This window comes from Lepisma saccharinum, chromosome 24 (assembly GCF_977018435.1).
Source record: "Lepisma saccharinum chromosome 24, izLepSacc3.1, whole genome shotgun sequence".
In the NCBI taxonomy this organism is placed as follows: Eukaryota; Metazoa; Arthropoda; class Insecta; order Zygentoma; family Lepismatidae; genus Lepisma; species Lepisma saccharinum.
Window position 1 is genome coordinate 40,231,315 of NC_139252.1, and position 20,633 is coordinate 40,251,947.

Sequence of the window (20,633 nt, forward strand, 5' to 3'; positions counted from 1 at the left end):
TGTTCCCAAAAGTAACCCTGATATATTGTCAAAGCCTGGGAACTTTTTGCTGTTGCGTTCATGCTGTTTTTTGTAGTTGTTTCTCATGATATATGCCAGCAGCACCTGGCATTTAGAAGTTTTCTAAAATTCAATATAGCTGTTAATGCAGAATGAAATGCATTTTGTGAACAATTAGTCTGTGAGAGAGTCCGATAATGTATTCATACTAGCACATTTTCATAATCTTGTGTGTATTTTACTTATTTCTATTGTTTCATATCAATTTATTGATAGTCCTAATTATTCATGCACTAAATTATTTGTTCAGTATTTTGAGTGTTCATTTTGTAATTCCTATTCATTCTGATGGCTCCTATCACTGTCCTCCTTCTGAATGTTTTATCTGCTTTTGTGTTGAAATTTTTCTGGTCATTGTTGTTATAGCGAGGGGTGTCAATGTGCAAGAAATCCCCACCTACAACAGGTCGTCAGTAATAGCTGACATAGTTGTTATTTTTACTTATCTGATATTTCTATAAAGATTTTGTAATTTAATGCACAATTCTATCATTTTGTTATTTTTTTCTGCATATGTAAAAATATAATTGAAGTATTCATGGTATTGTTTGAAAAACACCCTCAAAATCACACAAGAACTTCTGTTCCCATGTTGCTCAATTAGACTTCTTGGGACTTGTAATTTCAAAAGGTCACTACTTGCTCTGTCCAAAGTTTCAGGGATGTAGGTTGTATCACCTCAGTTTGATCTTCTAATGCTTGGTGGCTCTGGTGGTTTGTTGGCTGTGCTGCCTATGCTTTCCAGTGATGGGCAGTTGAATCTTACCTTCTTGATTTATACTGTCCTTACTTACGGTATTTTCCTTCAATTCAACATTATAGCCCCCTCACTTGTTTACCTTCATCAGGAAGGTTGTAAATTAACATTAAAACATAATTAAGGTGTTGCAGGTTTAAAATGATGATCAGTGAATATAATTCTGTATTTGTTTTCTTTTTTTTCTTTCAGTTGGCTTATGATTATAAATTTGATATTGAGGATGACCAACACAAGATACCATGTTTGTGTGGAGCTCCAAACTGTAGAAAGTGGATGAATTAAAACCTGGTGGAGAATTGGTGGCATGCATTTCGTACATTCCCAGGTGCTTTCAATTCATGTTGAGTTGTATAACAGAATTTTGTATATCATCATTTTATCAGATTTTATTATTGTAAGTTATTCTTTATTTTGTGAAAAGCATAATGTAGAGTAAATGGAAGAAATATGTTGTAAATATGTAATGAAATGTAAAGAAAGGATAAAAAGTAAATATTATATTGAGATACGGCATAGTTAAGATTACTTATAAAATTGGTAAAGGACTTGTTTGTTGAGAGGAGAAAAAAAAACAATGGTTTGTTTTCTTTTGATAGTTGTTGTTTGCTGTAAGTGTGGACATTTTGCATTGTCACTGCCAGAAATGATGCACCAGGAGATGGGAACCAAACTATGCTAGTTGCCAAAGTCAGCTTTGTTCCTGGAACAAAGTAGATTTTCTGTTGAGTACAGAAGCAAGTTTTCACTCGGTGACATTCAGATGACAAGTAACTGTTGCTGCACTCGTGTTGACTACACAAGAGATTAAGTTCACAATGTATTTTGAGGTACCACTGTTAACGTATTGTGATAATCTGGATAGGGATTGATGCCATTAGTCCTAGCCTTGATTACGTGTACATCTAAACTATCTCTAAGGTTTTTAATCACTGTATGTGCTCACCATTACAAGAAATGTTGGCTTTCTCTACCCAGTCATCTTGTATAACTGTGATTGGAGATGACGGAACTGAATTGTAAAATCCTGTCATAGTTGCATAATGTTTTTTGCGGCAGGCTGAGTGAAATGCTTGCCTATTGTTGACCTTGAAATTTAATTTTTGTACATTTTTTGACTGGGTGTGATATATACTCAAAGTATTCTGTTGCAATTTGTAAGTATAGAGGTCAGTATTTTTAACAGGTACAATTTACAAGGGGTTGCCTTCTCTGTCTTTCTCTTTCCCTCCCCCCACTTCTCTCTCCCCTCCCCAACTCCACTGAAACCCCATTATACCCATCTCTTAATAGGACAATCATTTACAATGTTACAATTCCGATCAGTGTGTGAATGAGAGTGTTATGAATACGTTGCTTGAGTGAATCAAAATAATGAAAGTAAAGAAATTTGTGTTCAGAAACATGTTGTTTTTCTTCTAGAATTGCCTTCTAAAATTTGTTTTCAGAAGCAATGGTGGCAAAAGTAAATCTCTTTCATGTGCATTGCACACTGCTGTGGAGAAACTGAGAGAATGTGGAAGTAGGACTAACACATTCTCACTCATGACCATAATAGAGGTGTGATCAGTAGAGTCAGGGTGTCTACAAGTCTGGAAAACCTGGAAAAGTTACTCTTTACCTGTGTCGAGTTGTCTCTGTTGGTGCAACGGTAACAGGATCTGTTGCCTTTGAAACACTGTTGGCACGGTGACTAGTTTTTCCAAGCACAAAGATGTAAATTACATTACAATTTCGTAGACAGGAGATGTACGAAGTAGAAATTTCAGCGAAAAAATGCAGCCTGAATCGGAACTCGAACCCGAGTCTGTGCATTCTTTGCTGCAATTTCTTTTTGGTACATCTCCTGTGTGTGCCAAACAGTACAGTAATCTTGGTGCCAGTATAGCGCTGAATTAGTACAACCTAAAAATGAGTTTGCCAATTTGTGAAGTAGGGAAAAAAAATCACCTTGCATCTCAGCATTTTAGAGTAAGTAAATTATTAATGAAACATACTTTAATATTAATACAAATTTTTATTTAATGCAGAATATTGTGTTAACATCGCTAATAAGAAAAATGTAACATTTTTTAATATAACAAAAAGCTGACTATCAAAATGTAATAAAGATAATACAGTTGGATATTTTGATTGCTTGTGAACATTATGAGACATTGAATACTACCTGCAAAATTGAAACCAGAATCGTTTCTTTGTTTGGGTGGCAACATCTGCAAATGACATACTTGTGTATTTGTGTTTCCTTTTGTTGCCAGAAGAACGTTGACTCTTTGTGGTGCCAATGGATGTCTTATCATCACGAGACATATTGGTGACATTGATTTGGTATGAATTGCCAGAAAGATAACTCTTTGTGTTGCCTATTGATGCTTTGTCATCATGAGTCATAGGGGGGTCTTTCATTTTGGATGCTGTGCCAGAACGATGACTGTTTGTGGTGCCAATTGATGCTTTGTCATCATGAGTCATAGGGAGGTCTTTTATTTTAGATGCAGTGCCAGAACTATGACTCTTTGTGCTGCCAGTTGATGCTTTATCATGAGACACATGGGAGTCATTGATTTTAGAATGATGGTTTGAGATGTTATCCTTCTCAGTTGGTGCATTAAGGGATGTTTTTTCGGGAAGAAGAGTGAATGAATTTAAGAGAATACTGGTGGTATTGGATGCACCTGGTACCAGTGCAGCATCTTTGTTTGCAGTGAATGATCCTTGTTGGTTCTCATCTTTGGTTTGGCTCTCCTTGGTTTCTAAAACTTGAGGGTTTTGAGGCTGCTGTTTTTTTCTAAAGCATGCGAGGCATGAGGATAATACTTTGTTTCTTGTCTTGGCTTTGCGGAAATATTCAAATTCAGTTTGAGTGAATTGGTGTTGAACCTGACTGGGACCAACTGCAATAAGTTGCAACCTGCTCCATTCGGAAATAGGGTACAGTGACATTCTTGTTCTCGTGGTTTTGGAGGATGTTTTGCTGTGACTATCACGAGGGATTTGTTCGGAGTTTAATTGTTCGGCTTCCAGTATTTTGACCAGTGTTTCTTCAGTATCGGGCTCCACTTCTTTAGCTTGTGGTGATTGTTTTTCAGCACCCTTTTCAGTCGATTGTTTTTTGGCACCCTTTTCAGCCTTTTGTGCAGGGTAAATAGTCATTTTCTTCCCAGCCTGATCTCTGGAACGTATTGCAATTTCTGTAGGATGCTTAGTGTCATGTGGTCTATGTTTAATGGATACTATGGTTGATTCTGTCTCGTACCCGGAAACATCGGATGTTCCATCTGGAAGGGAACATTGATCGTTGGCATGCGGTGGCAGGTGAATGCTTGTTTTCTGAATTTCTTTCTTGATGCCACCTTCAACACGGAAATGTGTAGTTTCTGAAACTGCAATTTTGTCACGATTTGTGTTACTATACAGCACCGAGACGTCCGTAGGACCATCCAGGTGCTTGGCTTTGGTAGAAACTCCTGCCTTCACTGGTGGAACCGATGAATGTAGAAGTTTTGAATCTCGTTCCACTACGGTAACATCCATTGATTCTTTGGATGTCGTTTCTGATTTTGTTGGACAGTAAGATTTTTCCACGGGATCATTTTCTCTATAATCTTTATACGTTAGCACCTTCAGAGGAGCTAGCATTCCACCCACTTGTTCATGAGAGACCGTGTACACTGCTTGAGGTTGAATTTTTTGTATTGGTGCTTTTGGAATCTCATGTCCTCCTCTGCGAGTTTTCTTCACTCTCGGCTCATTGATAGCAGATAAAGACTCGGCACTTGCAAGAGATTCTCTAGATTCTGAAGTGCTTGTACAACAAGATGAAGTCTCTGGACTTATTGGAGCTGTTAGAACTTCTGATGCAAATTCTTCTAGAAGTAACAGTCTGTCTGCTCTCTTTTGCTCAATCATGGCAAGTGACCTTGTTTCATATGTAGTTGCTTGTATGATATTGAAAATCGTTCTGCCATTCAGTGGTTGCACTGGTCGAAAATTTCTCTGCAAGAGTCCACCATGGATAGATGACAGTGCTCGGAACTCTTCCAACTGCAAGCAATTAAGGAATAATTAGTTTCACAGTAATGTTGAAGCAAGTAATTGCTTACCACTAAATAGAGTGGAACCTCAATTTTACATTACAAGACATAGCATTGTACTATTTTTCTGCACCAATGAAGCAAAATCTTATAAAATTTGCCATCAGATCATACATTTTCTTAGCCCAGTCCCCTGAAAAGTGTGTAATCAAGGTTCCAATGTACAGTCATGGACACCTAGGGTTGTAACAATCCTATTGTAAGTCAATGTGATTGTTCCAACCCAGAAGTGTCCATGACTGTACGATCAAATATCGATGCTGGATAGAGCATTTGCTCTCTTGACAAGTGGTAAATTATACAAAACCGTGCGTAATAAAATACTGTAGAAAAATCAAGTATTTTTTTCTGACAGCTGAGGAGTGAAGGTGATATTGATGGAAAGTTGGCAAGATAATTGGGTGTAACAGTTTTGATGGTAGCATTTTGTAGGTTAGTCGCGTGTTACTCACAATTCCAGAATATAAAAAAGGAAAGTTAAAAATTGTACTTGCATATGTGAGTATAGTGCTCTTATTGTAGAATGACGTTTCAGAGATTGACTAGCACCAAAGAATGTAGAAAAATACTTCACCGATTATAAGAAAGGAAAGACAACTAGGGAAATACCAGAAAAACAAGGGGGTTTATCGAATAGAATGCCAATGCGGGAAGGAGTACATAGGACAGACGGGCCGAAATATGGATAAAAGATGGAGCGAGCATGAAAAAGACATAAGGGAAAAAGTTCCCAAAATGGGTCTCTCAGAACACATTTTGGAAAGTGGGCATAGAATTGCAAAAAAAGAGATAATCAGAAAAGAGGGGAGGAAATTAGGAAGAAAGGTGTATGAAACAGCGAATATTTGTAAGGGGAGAAGAAGAATCTTAATAGGGACGAAGGAAATTTGGAAGAAGGGTGGATCAATTTCCTCAAAAAATGGGACAAAGCCTGGAAGATTGAACCCAATATCGGTTTCCACATCACTCCGGAAGTTATGCAAGCTGCAAGAGAGGAACGTGAATTTACATTTGATCTGTGACGTAATAAGGGAAAGGGAAACATTCTTGGAGAATTGACCTTCATGTGGATTGAGAAGCACAGTTGGGTAGGAATGGCCAAACCTGCAGGTTTCATTGTGACTCATGCAGGTTTTTTAGATTTGTAACTTTTTTTACCTGTGAATAGGTCCACTGTACAAGTTTTTTTAGGGAACGACTTGGTTTTTATGTACTTCTAATAGCAAAAACTTAATATTTTAAATGTATCCTAACCAACCCTTAACCACAATCCTCATATTACATTTTTGACGCAGTACTATGCCAAGTACTTAGTTGTTTATACGAACCTGAGGAAAGAGATAGTCAATCTCTGAAACGTCGTTCTACAATAAGAGCACTATACTCACATATGTAAGTACAATTTTTAACTTTCCTTTTTTATAGTTTTGATGGTGGTAATAGTAACTATGGGGCTCACATCCACCTTTTAGAATTTTGAAATCACGTGGAACAATTTATATTTTGGATCAAGTAATATAAGTTCATGAAGTTCTGATCTGGTTTATCATTTTGCACTCGATTTTTTAATCTGCCACAGGGGTTCTGAAACTTTTAGACTGGTGTACCAATAAACCAGGCCATGCCACCAAGTAACATTACGTGGTTTCAATTAATATTTAAAATTGCATGATTATAATGCCTCATACTAGTAATTAATTATTATACGAGGGAGAATCAAATGAAAACCGCAATAAATTTTTTTTCCACTATTTTAATGCAGGGATAATGTTTGATTGTACATTATTTTTCTATATAGTCCCCTCCCAGTTCAATGCACTTACGCCATCTGATAGGTAGTGCTTCGATACCGCATGAGAAAAGTTCTTTCGGTTGACTGTGTAGCCACTCGTGCACCGCCGATCGGACGTCTTCATCAGACTTGAACCTCTGCCCTCCAAGGTGCTCCTTTAATCGACCAAAGATGTGGAAATGAAATGGTGCCAAATCTGGTGAGTATGGCAGATGTGGTAGGCACTTGAAGCGTAGGTCATCGATAGCTTTCATGGTAGCACGAGCAGAATGAGGACGGGCGTTATCATGTTGAAGCAAAACACCTGCACTCAGCAATCCCCTTCGCTTTGTGCGTATCGCTGGCCTCAAATGGTTCTTGAGAAAGTCGGTGTAGGTGGCAATAGTCACTGTCGTACGTGGGGCCATGTAATAGTGTTCCAGAATAGGACATATCTTATCCTAGAATAAAGTCAACATAACATTACTTTCCCTGCAGAGGGCTGGCTGCGAAACTTCTTTGGTTTCGGCGAAGACGAATGTCGCTTGCTTGCACGTTTCGTCTCCGGTTGAAAATGGTGCACCCAACTTTCATCCCCGGTGACAATGTGAGCTAGAAAATCCTCGCCCTCCACTTCATAACACCTTAGCAGCTCTTGACATGCGTCAACCCGACGGACTTTCAGTTCCTACGTCAGCTGTCGAGGAACCCACCTGGCGGACACTTTTCTGTAGCAGAGTTCGTCATGCACTATGTGTTGTACTGAACCGAAGCTCATATTCAGCAAGGAAGTCATTTCAGCCAGGGTGACACGCCGGTTTTCCTGAATAAGCCGATCTGCTGCAGCTATGGACTCCTCTGTCACAACTCGCTGAGCCAGACGCAGACGGGGAACATCAGTTAATAAAGTCGTACCTTCTGCGAATTTCTTGCACGAATCGTAGACTTGCCGCTGTGACAGACCGGCGTCCTCATACTTCGTCTGCATTCTCCGATGAATATCAATCGGTTTCACACCTTCGCTCCATAAAAATCGAATAACTCCACGCTGTTCCTGATTGGTGCAACTGCGTAGTGGTGCCGCCATCTTGAATCAGCTGTTACTCACATCCAACCCAACCTACCGTCACTGCTTCGTACTACCAGCTCGGAAAGACGTCAAGGACTGTGTCTGCAAATTTCCAAATGCATAGAAAGAAAAAAATATATTTAATGGCACTTTTGCGGTTTTCATTTGATTCTCCCTCGTACAATTAGTAAAACTGTATTTAGATACCTTTTTATTGACATTAGGGATGGGCCGATACCAATAAAGTACCGATATAAAATTTACCGATACCGATAACCGATATTCTACCGATCCGATATAAAATTTGATATGGTACTTGAAGAACATGAAATGTTCCTTGATATCCTTAACAAGTGTGTGTTTCGAGGTGACTGCAGTGCAAAAGAAGTTTAATATTTAGACAATTACTTTTTTAGAAAGTAGGGCATCGAGATTGTCCATAAAAATTACAACAAAATGGCAGAATTTTGCACTAAATTATAAGACATTTATCGATATATTGGATCGGTAATTTTACTGATATACCGATACACCTATATCGGCCTATACCGATAGAGTACTGATTAATTGGTCCCATCCCTAATTGACATTAAAATAAGAACTATAATTATTGTGTATTAATAATGTGTACAATGCATAATACAATTGAGTGGGGGAAAAACCACCTTATGATGTATTGATGTGATTAATTATTCTTAACTGAAGCATAGCAGGAACCTATGATGATGTTTTTTTATTGCAAGCTCACACTAACTTTGACTTGTTACTAATGTGAAGTGTGTGCTTGCGTAATCAAGCACAGCTTCCTTACGTCCAGTTTATTGTTTGTTAATTTTAGCCATAAGTCTGATTCAATACTTAATTTTTTACTATAATTTTTATGCACATTAGTGAAGAAAATGCACTCTTGCATAGACAAGTTGTGCTAAGCACAAGCAGAAATATTACAGGTTTGTCAGAAATCATGGGATATTCCTTTCATCTCACCAATCAAAACTCTGTTAAATTAATCCTCGTGAAAATGTTCTCAGGAATTTCATCACAGGATAGGTGAATGAGTTCAGTCCATCTTTGTCTTCCCTTGTCTGATTGTAGCAGAGGGTCTTCAACAGAAAAGTTATCTCTGATCAAAATTCTGATGTTAGATTTTCTTGAAATTTTCTGTCCTTGCAATCCTGTTATTTCACTCACCAATCCACAATGTACTTGTACATTAGTTTTCACTAATGAAATTGTCCAATAGCAGAAACAATATCACATTGAGGGAACATATAATTTTCGTCTGAAAATAAAGGGACACTAGATTTTACAGTAATTTTCTGTGTCTTTCTATAAATCTCGCACGTATCCAGAGGTACATGTACGAGTACCATGGTTTGAGAAACACTGATGTAACAGATTTTTACTTCCAAGTATTCTGTTGTAATACTAATAACAAAACTATTTATTTTATAGACTATAAAAATAATAAGCTTTTTTCTAATTTGAAATGCAGGATGACTAATTGTTCATGAGTCAACTGATTGGTTTGACCCCTCCTCATGATGCCCATGGTGACATTATCAAATTTACTTGTCCTCCATGGACAAGGTATGGAATCGTGATTATGACTATGTAAGTTTTGGGGTATAGACAGACAGCAAGACAAGATTTTCAAAAATGTAAATAAATGAAGTACTAATATGACTATGGATTGATGGTACTACAAAATATCTGATCTAGCTACATCATACCTGGCTAGTGGAAATGCCATTGTAGTTTTGCGACACAAACCACAGAATAAGCTGAGTGCAAGGAGGAGCAGCCAAGGATCCCCAATAAAGATAATATTTATTCTCAAATGGTTGCATGAGGGAGGACAGAGGAAATGGTGCAATTTCCAAGGATTTATTTGGTTCCCTTATCCAAGGCAAGATGTCGACAATAGTCTGTATATTGGAAGCAAGTGTAGGCTGCACCTGCAAAGATGTGAAACATAAAACATCACTCATATTTCTAGGAATGAAAGATGCTGCAACAGCAAAATTAATGTATTGAATGGAAGACCTAACCCACAAATTATTTTTTTTGTTCTTGTATTTTATGTACATCATCTTGGAAACTTATTTTGCTATTGCTTGCCAGGCTTTATCATATATTGTTTTTGCAGCATGCTGTTGTCGCCTGCTTGTCTGCATCGACGGCAGCACTACAGACAAGCAATAGTACAAAAAGTCCCTGAGAAGACAGTGTCAACATTTTCATTGTTGTGGGCAGTGGCAGCAATTGGGTACCAGAAGTGGGGGAGGGGGTGGGGAGGACAGTTTATTTTTTCTTTGGTGGATAAGGTTCAGCACAGTGTGGTGGCAAAAAGTGGGTGGGGGTAAGGGAGGCAACTGCCCCATGACACCCTAATCGCCACCACTGGTTGTAGGAATATATATATATATATATATACATATATACAGAGGCTGTTGCAGAGAAGGTGAGACTAATTCCTGTATAGGAAAATGGCGACCTCCATTGGCTAGCAAATGTACTAGGGTGAAAATTTAGTTCATTAGCTGCCGATTGAGACCAAAATGAGCACAATAGGTCAAAAAGTCATGACTGCGTAGCAGTTAAAAGACAAGCATGTACATGGACCCCTCCAAGAATCATTAAAATGAAACAAAAAAATTACAAACCACAAAATTTTTTATTCAGAATCAGCCATATCGAGTAGACGTACATCTTTTTCAAATTAGTCACCATTGACAGCTAAGCAAGCGTCCATACACTCCTGCCACTTTGTGAATGTCTTTGAAAATTCGTCGTCAGGTAGCGAACTGAAGAAAGCTTGTGCTGCCTTGATCACTCCTTTGTTCGTCATGAAATGACAACCACGTAAAGCGGCCTTTAAAACTTGAAATATCCAAAAGTCGCAGGGTGCAAGGTCTGGGCTGTATGCTGAAATATTTCTATTTTTCTCTTCGTCGCGTAATCCTGAAAAGCCCGCGCATTATGCGGGCGTGTGTTATCATGGTGCAATATGAAGGAGTTCTTCAAGTGGCCTCTTTTTTTGCTACGTGCTGGTGCAGAGTCTCGATGACTCCTTGGTAATACTGTGGCTCTACTCTGTCTTGATCGGCATATGCCTGTTGGAACATTGCATATGTTTCCGCAGCACTTTTCCCTGAACGCCAACAAAATTTTATGGCATGTCGCTGTTCATCTTGAATACTCATCGCGACAAGCAATGTTATGCACAAAAACCTGGAGGGGTAAACGAAACACGTTCCACGTAAATCAACACAGCTGCTCACTAATGTGGTTTCGCAACATGTGACAATTTGCTACGGAAACAGAATGAGTCATCCTACACAACGTGACTAGTGCCGAAACCATAGGCAGTGTTGCCAAGCCAGGAAAAAATCTGTCTCACCTCTGCGACAGCCTTTGTATAACTGCTGCATATTACATTCTTTGGTTCCCTGTGGCTTATTGTGGTGGCTATAGGTGGTGCCAAATATGAATTGTTGGGCAAAATTTTGATTTTCCTCTTCTTTTAAAAACTTCCATTATTTGTAGGTAAAATGTATAAATTTTACCTCCGTTAAAAGTTTCTTTTTTCCTTTTTTTTTCTTTTATCTAAACGGGACAACGGCTTTCTAAGAACCAAGGTCTGCCAAGTGGCTTTTTTTTGGGTGATTTGAGGTCAGCTATAGTCCCCTTGCAACTGTTTTCTGGCTTTCGAGATCAGAGCCTGCTACTTCTTTTTATGAAGTACCTCCCAAATTGTCCTCATGTTGCTGGGTTGACACCAAAATTTTTGGAGCTCACACGGAATCGAACCCAAGACTGCTTGCACCAAAGACAAAGAGCAAAAACCATTTGGCTACACACGAACCCTAAACATTGACATGGATTATAATTAGAGGCACATGTTTTTGGTAAATAAAAAAGCAAAATTTCGGTACAAAAACAGAGTCGATTTTGGGTTCAAAAGCGGTAAATAAAATAAAATTTCGGTGTTATAGCGGTGAATAATCACATCAAAAGTGCTGCATAAAATGACATTTTGGTTTTAAAATTGTGAATATAATCCTAAATTTGATTTAAAAACTGCCCTTATTACACAAAATAAACTTATCCCTTCTAATAGCACATTTATGTAGTTACCAGAGTATTAAGTTTATTCCTGTGTAAAAGGGTCCATTTTTGCTTCTCAAATATTTACAGCAGAATTAATCAATTTTCCGTGAATTGCATAACTCACAGGATACTTCAGACTTCAAAAAGTGTCGTGTTGGTATATAAACGGTAAATTTCATGTTTAAGAGTCAATTTCGTGACAAAACAGGGTAGGAAAATGCACCTCAGACCGTTCAGAATCATGAAAAATGAACATTACGGCATGTTATTTCATATTTCGTGTATTCGTCAAAAACGAAATTTGCATGCCTCTATTTATGTTTAATATGATTAAAATACAAAAAAGTTGTACTGTCCAAAAAGGGACCTCTTGTCTACAGCACACAGTAGAGAATTACCTAGATTTGTAGCAAGTCATAATGAACAATATGTAAGTTAAAGATAGCCAATTGAGAGTACATTCTACATTGAGATTGGGCCGTACCTTCATATGTTTTCAATTAGACTGTCAAAAGTGGAGAATGTTACCTTGAACAGAATAGTTAGAACACACACGCCATCTTTTTGTCTAAGTGCTGCTTCTTGAGTACGATAAATACTCTTGAAGTGGACAACATGCATCTCCATTGGGAAACTGTTGGAGCGGAAGAATTCAATAATTTAATTAATTAATTACCGCAGACGTAAAAATCCAATTACAGAAGACAGATACAAACATAGGATTGTCTTACACACAAATAACATAAATACAACTACCTGTACTACTATTAGCATACATGCAGACATACATAGACTGATTATATAAGTAAACAATTAAGTAATCAAACTAACCAATCGGAATATTTCACTTGTTTTTCGCCATTCAAGAACAAAGACCAGGTCTCGCCGATGGTGCAGTGGTAGCATCTTTGCCTTGTAGTCTAGGGTGGAGGTGGAGGCACATAGTGGTTCAGATCCCACTTTAAACTGTAGGCCCAGTCCCGATTAGCCTTACTATGCATTAAGTTGACTTAAAACACCAATCAATCAAGAATAAAGACCTGAGCTTTATTCCTAACGTTGTTGCAGCACTTTAGTGGTTACGAGGAAACAAATGTGTGTTGTTCCAACCAGCGTGAGAGTTTGACCCGAACATTTTCCTTGCGGTTCATTGTGTTAGGCATGTGTAATGTGAAGCAGTCATTCTTACTGTGAAGGATCAGTTGTGTTTTGTTGTTCCAAGCACTAGTATATGCAGGGAGGAGGGGAGCTGATCGGGCTACATCCCCTCCAGAAATTTTGAGATCAAAACTTTAAAATATAAGCAGTAAAGAACTGAAAGAAACTTTGGTAAATGCAAACTTCCATTAAAATGACCTCGGAGTACAATATTTGTCTTTGAAAAGTTTTAAAACAGGTTAAAAGTGGTAATTGCAAAATATTGTATAGTTTATCCTGTTGCTACTTAGAAAGCACCTATGTGATATCCACTTTTACAATTCCAGCCACTTCCGAGAAAAAAGGTCCTACATACGCTAGTGGTTCAAAGTGTGTGTGTTGGAGGGGGGTGGGGTTCATTGTAAATGCCAAAAAGAACATTACCTGCAGCATGCGTCTTTGAAAAATCACGAGTTGCTGCTGATGTAAGCCTCAATGTATTTGCAGTCATTTTAGTGTAGGTGTAAATTGATAGTAAATTAATAAATATAAGAATGTACAATTTTTTTACTGTCAAAATAAATTGTTGAAGACAAGAAAATTATAGAGAAAATGAAGAAAATCAGTAGTGAAAGACAGAGCATACTCAATTCTGAAACCATGTTAAATATACATGTTTGCTTTCTATTTTGCAATAATTTAAAGGTGACAGTAAATTTGTACGATTGCAAGGCAAGTACAAAAAGAGCTGTGTAACAAAGTATATTTGCACATCAGGGTAAAAGAAACAAGTAGGGAATTTATATAGAGAAAAAAACGTTTATAGTGTCTTCAGTGTATTCAATTTTAGTTTTTCGTAAATCTTAGTTGTTTGAATCTAATTATTTAAAATTTACCTTCAACTTAAAAGAACAATTTTTCAAAATAAAAACCAATATTTGTGTAAAGTGTTTACATAGAGAGCAAGCTATTCATAAGAAGCAGATAAATTTTCATATTGAGCATCTGTACTCACTTATGAACACAGATTTTCGTGTGTGTATAAACACTAAATATCTGAAACTAACCATTCTCCATCTATGGTATGTTCACTCCCCTCATCATCAAATTTCCCCCAGTGAAAATGAAGTTGGGAAAATACATATTTTCCAGAGAGAGGACCTCCATCTATAAATGGTCTTACTTGGTGCCACTTTCCACTCATCACAACTAGAAAAGAAATAAAAGAAACTTAATTTTTTATTCAATGGAAGTACGAGTAGTTATCAGGTAAATTTAAGCTTTTAACATGAAGGTAAGTTATACCCACTGGAGGCACATAGTGGTTTGGATTCCACTTTAAACTGTAGGTTCAGTCCCTAAGTCTGCATAAGCTGAACGTAAAAAACACAATTCAAATTCAAATGCAGGTAAGTTCAAATACAAATACTATAAGGGCTGTAAGGTGTGACCTTTTGAGAAGATGCAAAAAAGGCAACATCACTACGACCACCTATATAACTCTAATAATGTTCACATTTTGATGGTATAGTTTCCTCTATAGATGGTGCTTATGCATATTCATCTGATTAGCAAGGACATGTGAGGGGCTCGGAGCACAAGTGGCGTAACTCTACTTTTCATGAAAATTGAGTTACATCAGTGGCATTCCCTCCATGGAACAGAGGGAACACCTATCACCCTTTTTAGCTATTTAAATTATCTATATTGGCACAATAAGAACACTTCTTTCCCCCAAAATCAACGTTTCCAAAGGTAACACCGAAGAAAAACTTACACCGTACTGGACGTTTGTTTACTTCACCTACCCTCATAGCATAGACAGCCTCATGGTTCTACCTTCTGCTTGACGCCGATTATTTCCAACCATGCGCTAAGGTAAGTGATCCCCACAGTCCCACGGAAGCTGACCTTCCTAGCTGTTCCCTCCGAGAGAGATAGTGGTTTCCCTTTTCTTCTAGTTTTTGCTACGTGCTGGAGTTTATTTGCATCGTAGTGATACTTTTGAGTGTAGCAAGTCTGTAATTTCCTAATCTCATTATGAACTGGAAAAATCTTCTTCAGTCTAAGCACCTGCTAAACGTCTCAAGTTGCCTTGGCTAAATGCTGCAAAATAGCTTCCGAGGAAACTGCTCCAGTCAATCTGTTCCACCAGCCCCAAGACCAAAGTTTCAAAGCACGCAGTTACAGGACAAGAAACCGAATGTTGCATGATCGACCGGCTTAAGACAAAAGTTTTAGTTCATTGAACTTTGCAGAAAATACAGCAAACCAACTCCTATCCTAACTGAATTAAAAACTCAAATGAAATCGTACACAAGACATTTTCAAATGAGTTACTACAGTGGTTAAGCATAGGTCTAAGCTATGTACATGTGCCTTTTTCTCAATACTTTTGCTCAGAGCCCCTCATATTTAGAAGGTGTGTCTCTCCCCCACCCCCAAAAGAGTTGACATGTAGTAAATGTAAATAAAAGTTACTACTTATTTACAATTTGTTGTGAATCATTTTTGTATCAACAGTCATCTATAAAAATTAATGTGTCTATATCTTAGAAGATGATCCGAAGATTAACAATATATATTATCATTATTTTTATGTAATATTACTCATAAAATTATAATAATATATAATTTTCATTAGTTGAAATAATTATATTTTTCTTATTCTATATATCTTGCAGTTTCAGTGTATTTTGACATGTAGAACTGCCGATTTTGACACAAACTTTAGTGATCTTACTTGAAAATAATCTACATAATGAATCATGCTGTTATTCCTATATTTTTGCACCATCTTTTTACTTCCTAGTTCAATAATCATAATAATAATAATTATTATTATCACTCTTTTCAGACCTATTGTTAATTAAATGCATTATTGTATTAGTATATTTATAATTTTTAATTATTCTTATTACATGCGTGACACTTTTTACCAGATGGCCCCTCCTGGAATATATTTCAACATATGTGCCTCCTGATTAGCTTGATGGAGCATATCGTAATCAAACTCAGGCTTCTTTTCTTGCAACTTTTAAGAACTCACTTTGATATGATCTTAAATACAAATAAAATTTTCAAGGGAGAGATACCTGTGTGTCCATTGTTTGTGAGTTTCACTTTCTTTGGAAGAAGACCATAATTAGACCACTTCAAGGCAGGCAAATCTATATTACGCGCTTCCTTTGTGCTTATATTTATTGGTGATTGAAATGGACCTCTTACAAACCTCTTGTTTTCTTCTGAGCCTGAAACAAACAAGGAACGTTATAAAAGACTGTATACATTTCACAGCAGGTACATTTAACAAGCCACGTAGAACTTCATAATATCAATTTTTGTACTGTTGGTGAAATGCGTCTTTCTAAATGTCAGTATGAAATGAAGTTTGTGTTCTGATTTGTAGTATTTGAATGACTGGTTAATGAAGACTGTTCTATGTAAGAGAAAGGCACAAGCAGTTGACACTTTCAAGAGGAATGTTCAATCATGTCATGAGAGCCTACATTTGCTTAATAATTGCAATGATTTATAAGTGCATCCATCTGCCATTAAATCTAATCAGTGTATATATTAAAACATCCATGATGAGTGGTCAGGACATTGCTTGTGCTAGAGGCTAAGTGATTTTGACCTGATGTGGAATTTTCTTGTAAGCATTTTGTTATGTAGGTAAGTTCATCTCTTAAGGTTTCACTCCTGCTTTTATTTGTTTTATTCTGGTTCGAAAATGCTATTTTTTAGCATACTATAATTTATTATGTACGTTAATATATAAATCTTATTTTCTCAATGAGATAGGCATAGTATGGCATGGGTATCAAGTAGGGCTGAACCGATACCATTTTGAACATATACCCACACCAATATCATTACTGATGCTTGAAATTTGTACTAATTAAAAGTTGTTCAAAATATTAATTACTATTAGTGGGTGATCATTCTACTTCATTTATTAGAATCAATTTTTCACAGTTTGCTTAAAAATATTCAAGAATTGCATCAAGATGTGAGAATGTGTTATGTAATCAGAAAATACAGTTTTTCTTTCACATAATCTTTGTAAAAATCAATGCAAATTTAGAATTTTGCATAACTTCCAGGATAATTAGACCCCACAAAATAAAAGTGTCTCGCAATTTTGCAGACCCCTGGAACAATCAAAATGCCGGAAAAGTATCGGTAAATAAAATCCAACTGACATTTCCCAATATCAATACCACTAATATCAGCTCTAGTGTCAAGTGAATACAGACTTCAATATATTCTCTAGTAACTGACACCTTCTAACTTCAACTTGCTAAAATTTTTGCTAATGCTGTACAAATCTCACATTTATCTGAAAGGTAATGCTCCTACATACAACTTCAACGTCAATTTGGTTCTAATAGTTTGCAGATGCGTCAACTACTACAGCAAATCATGTCAAATGCTGAGTTGAAAGAAACAGTTTTTACTGAAGTAGCCAATGCTCACAAAATTTGATTTTCTCAGCGTTGAACATCTCAATAAAAAGCCTCGGTAAATTTGTTGTATTTAGTTTTGCAGTGAGGTAAGAAGTTACATTTAAAAAAGAGTAGCTCTAGCTCAGGTTTAAAAAGTAAATTTTCAATCATACTGACCTTTAGGCTCAGTTGTATATTTCTCAGGTGTTTCCTCTGACGACATGAGGACCTACAAATAAAGAACAGAGAGAGACAGATTTAGCTTATTATTTATTTCCTCTGTCATCCATTTTTGTATTTGGGATAAGAGTTTTCTTAATTGTAAAGTTTTTCTTGTTTGTAACATCAATGTTTTCAACAACAACAATATGTGTGGTGAGTCTCCATCAGTGCTTGAAATGGAAGGGGATGCAGAACTAGGGAAATTTATACAAAACAACTTGCCACCTGTTCCGTTGTCCCCATATTAAAATATAAGAGCTTCCCCCAGCTAGCTCTATTGCTGAAAGAAACTTCCCACACCAAACAATTTCCACTTAAGCACTTCTTTCCATATCACATGGAAAAATACACATTGCTTGAGGACTGAACACTGGAAATTATTATAATTATCATCATCATTAAATTGGCATTGTCACTGTCTGGTGAGGTTCCAGCCATGTCGAAAAGATCCAAGTACAAACTTCAAATACATTCTTGAAATCATTTTCAGATGCTCAGAATCAGTATTCGAAGTAAAAGAAGAGAAACCTTAAAAAAGTATTCTACAAAATTACTACCAGTGCTACCAACCCAAATTTTCTAAGCTTTTCCTTTTATCCCTACATCAAAGAGGTGTCTAAGATTTCAATAAAGGGGTATGAATTTCTTTTTTTTTGCACTGTAAAATAATAATCCTGCAATACACTAGAACCAGGCACATATCTAGAAATATGTTTCAGGAGGGTCTGCCGAACCAAGTGTCTAAGGAAAAATAATAATAATGTTTAAATAAAAATAATTAAATGAAATCAAATTAATACTAATTACAATACATAAATTAATATTATATTATTACCTGTAGTTAAGATCTGAATAATTTATATAAAAACAAGTGCCCTGGCAATGAAATTAATGTCAAATAGATGAATAATTGAATATTTATCTAATAACAAACAAAAGTAATGTTACATGTAGTTGGAAAAAGTAAGTTTCTGATTAATATTTTATGCATATTATTTTGAGTAGTAGTGCACAAAAAATCTTCCTTGTAATGTCATTCAAAGCCGAATGATCCCAATATAATCCTTGCCTTCTAAAAAGTTCAGAGGAAATTAATAACCATCGATTATGCAACAAATGCTAATATTTTCATTTCTTAATTATAGTACTAGTCTTTTGGTGGTCTGAACCCCTGCCCCCCCCCCCCATAAATACATTCTTTCTGTCCTTCAAAGCTGTATGATCCCAATGTAATCCTTGTCTTCCAATAAGTTCAGAGGAAATTATACAACAAATGCTAAACAAGTATATTTACATTATTTAATTTTCATACTTAATAAGTCTTTCGGGTGGGGAGGAGGGGGTCCGGACCCCCTAAATATGTCCTTCCTATTCTTCAAAGCCATATGATCCCAATACATTTCTTGTCTTCCAATAAGTTCAGAGGAAATTATACAACAAAGGCTAAACGAATATATTTTTCATTATTTAATTTTAGTACTTGATAAGTCTTTCGGGGTGGGGGGGGATCCGGACCCCCTAAATACGTCCTTGACTACAACCACTTTTGGTCTCACCAATTTATTTTTCTAATTCCAAGTCCTAACAATTAATCTTGCAATTTCTTTAAGAAATACGTGAAATTAATAATAATAATAATATTTGTGCTGTCTTCAAGAGACAATGTGGAATATGATACGGATATATTTGGTTGAAAATTAACAAAGAGTATAGATGATACAAGTGTGGGCATGACTGTAGATAATTTCATGGGTTGGTTTGAGCCCTGAAAACACTAAACACAACTATATATATATCTTATTTCTCGAATGAAAACAAGTACTAACTACTAACCTGTTTTGTTGGTTTCAACCATCACAAGACATATACTTTTAATTTTATGAGACAACAAGCCTATTTTTTTAAATAATGAAATAAATTAAACCCACTCATGGTGGGCTCAAATTTAAAAGCAATTTTTACATTTTATCCAAATTCTTCATTAGAAGATTCACTGCACTTTACTAATTTGAAACTAATTATTGCCTAGATGTTTCTGAATATGAAGGTATGGTGCAGAATAGAAGCGAGATTGAAATGTTTACAGTAATTGCGGAAAGTTTATTATGCTCGATAACCAATACTCAAATATAGGCCTACATGTTGCAATATTTATAAAGATATGTTACGTACAGCAGAAGTTTGTAATTATTATTTTAACTGTCCTATTATCTAGAGCTTAAAGTGAAAATTGTTAGCTGGGGAATATTTGCTCGAGTTCTGGGACCTAGCAGGGGATACAGTTGTGGTGTAACATTATGTCATGTACAACATTAACACATACAGTTTGTATATTCTTATATCAAAGGCAGACAGTGGCGAAGCGTGATATTTTTACGTAATTGTCGCAAGACTTACCAAACCTCAAGGTCGATCTTTCTACCGGGGGGGGGGGGGGAGAGAATATTTCTCCGCGGTAAACGCCAAGGTCATTCATTGGCTATTCAATGTGAAAGCTCACTGCCTATAACCTACTTCTAATCTGTGCTCACTGCAGTACCATAGACGTTACGTCCAAAGAAAAATATGCTGTCCTATTCGATGAGATTTATGAAACTGATTAATTTGTATTCTTCCTGTAATTAAATATAACAAATTAACATGTACGTACGAATTACAGAGTAAACATAAAGACTACAGTACAGCATGCTATTGTATTTTATTTTATTGTTGACATTGCTTTTGTGAATTGTGAGTCAGTTCATGTAGCTGTTAATAACTTTAATAAGTCTACTAACACTAAAAATGATAAACTTGGAAGAAATTACTTTGGAGACCGCACTGCTTAAACTGAGCAATATGAAATAGCAACAATTCTTATTCTTTCTCCTTCTCTCCGTGTGACTGAATGATAACACCTAAATTTTTGCGTTGAAAGCAGTGGCGTCTCGTCCCTTGGGACTTCCGGGGCTTAGCCCCTAAA

At 36.4% G+C, this 20,633-nt stretch overlaps 2 protein-coding genes across 16 annotated transcripts in view; one reads left to right on the forward strand and one right to left on the reverse strand.

The window, feature by feature from the left end:
• Positions 1-1,328, forward strand: part of LOC145978331 (histone-lysine N-methyltransferase 2C-like) — a 184,919-nt gene extending 183,591 nt beyond the window's left edge. For all 14 annotated transcript variants that reach the window (XM_083110895.1, XM_083110904.1, XM_083110906.1 and 11 more), the window contains one exon: positions 1,010-1,328. In XM_083110895.1, coding sequence (XP_082967021.1) covers positions 1,010-1,102 — 93 coding nt within the window. In that variant the 3' untranslated portion in view covers positions 1,103-1,328. The remainder of the gene's footprint in view (positions 1-1,009) is intronic.
• Positions 1,329-2,825: 1,497 nt separating this feature from the next.
• Positions 2,826-20,092, reverse strand: LOC145978437 (uncharacterized). 2 transcript variants are annotated; one of them, XM_083111078.1, is made up of 7 exons: positions 20,069-20,092; positions 17,627-17,678; positions 16,097-16,252; positions 14,069-14,210; positions 12,393-12,498; positions 9,485-9,709; positions 2,826-4,861 (listed from the first exon to the last, which is right to left on the reverse strand). In XM_083111078.1, the coding sequence occupies exons 2-7, from the start codon at positions 17,670-17,672 to the stop codon at positions 2,981-2,983; spliced, it is 2,556 nt and encodes an 851-aa protein (XP_082967204.1). In that variant the 5' UTR covers positions 17,673-17,678; positions 20,069-20,092; the 3' UTR covers positions 2,826-2,980. The 2 variants fall into 2 exon arrangements, with proteins under 2 accessions (XP_082967204.1, XP_082967203.1); XM_083111077.1 differs by lacking the exon at positions 20,069-20,092 and adding an exon at positions 19,505-19,690.
• Positions 20,093-20,633: the final 541 nt, after the last annotated feature.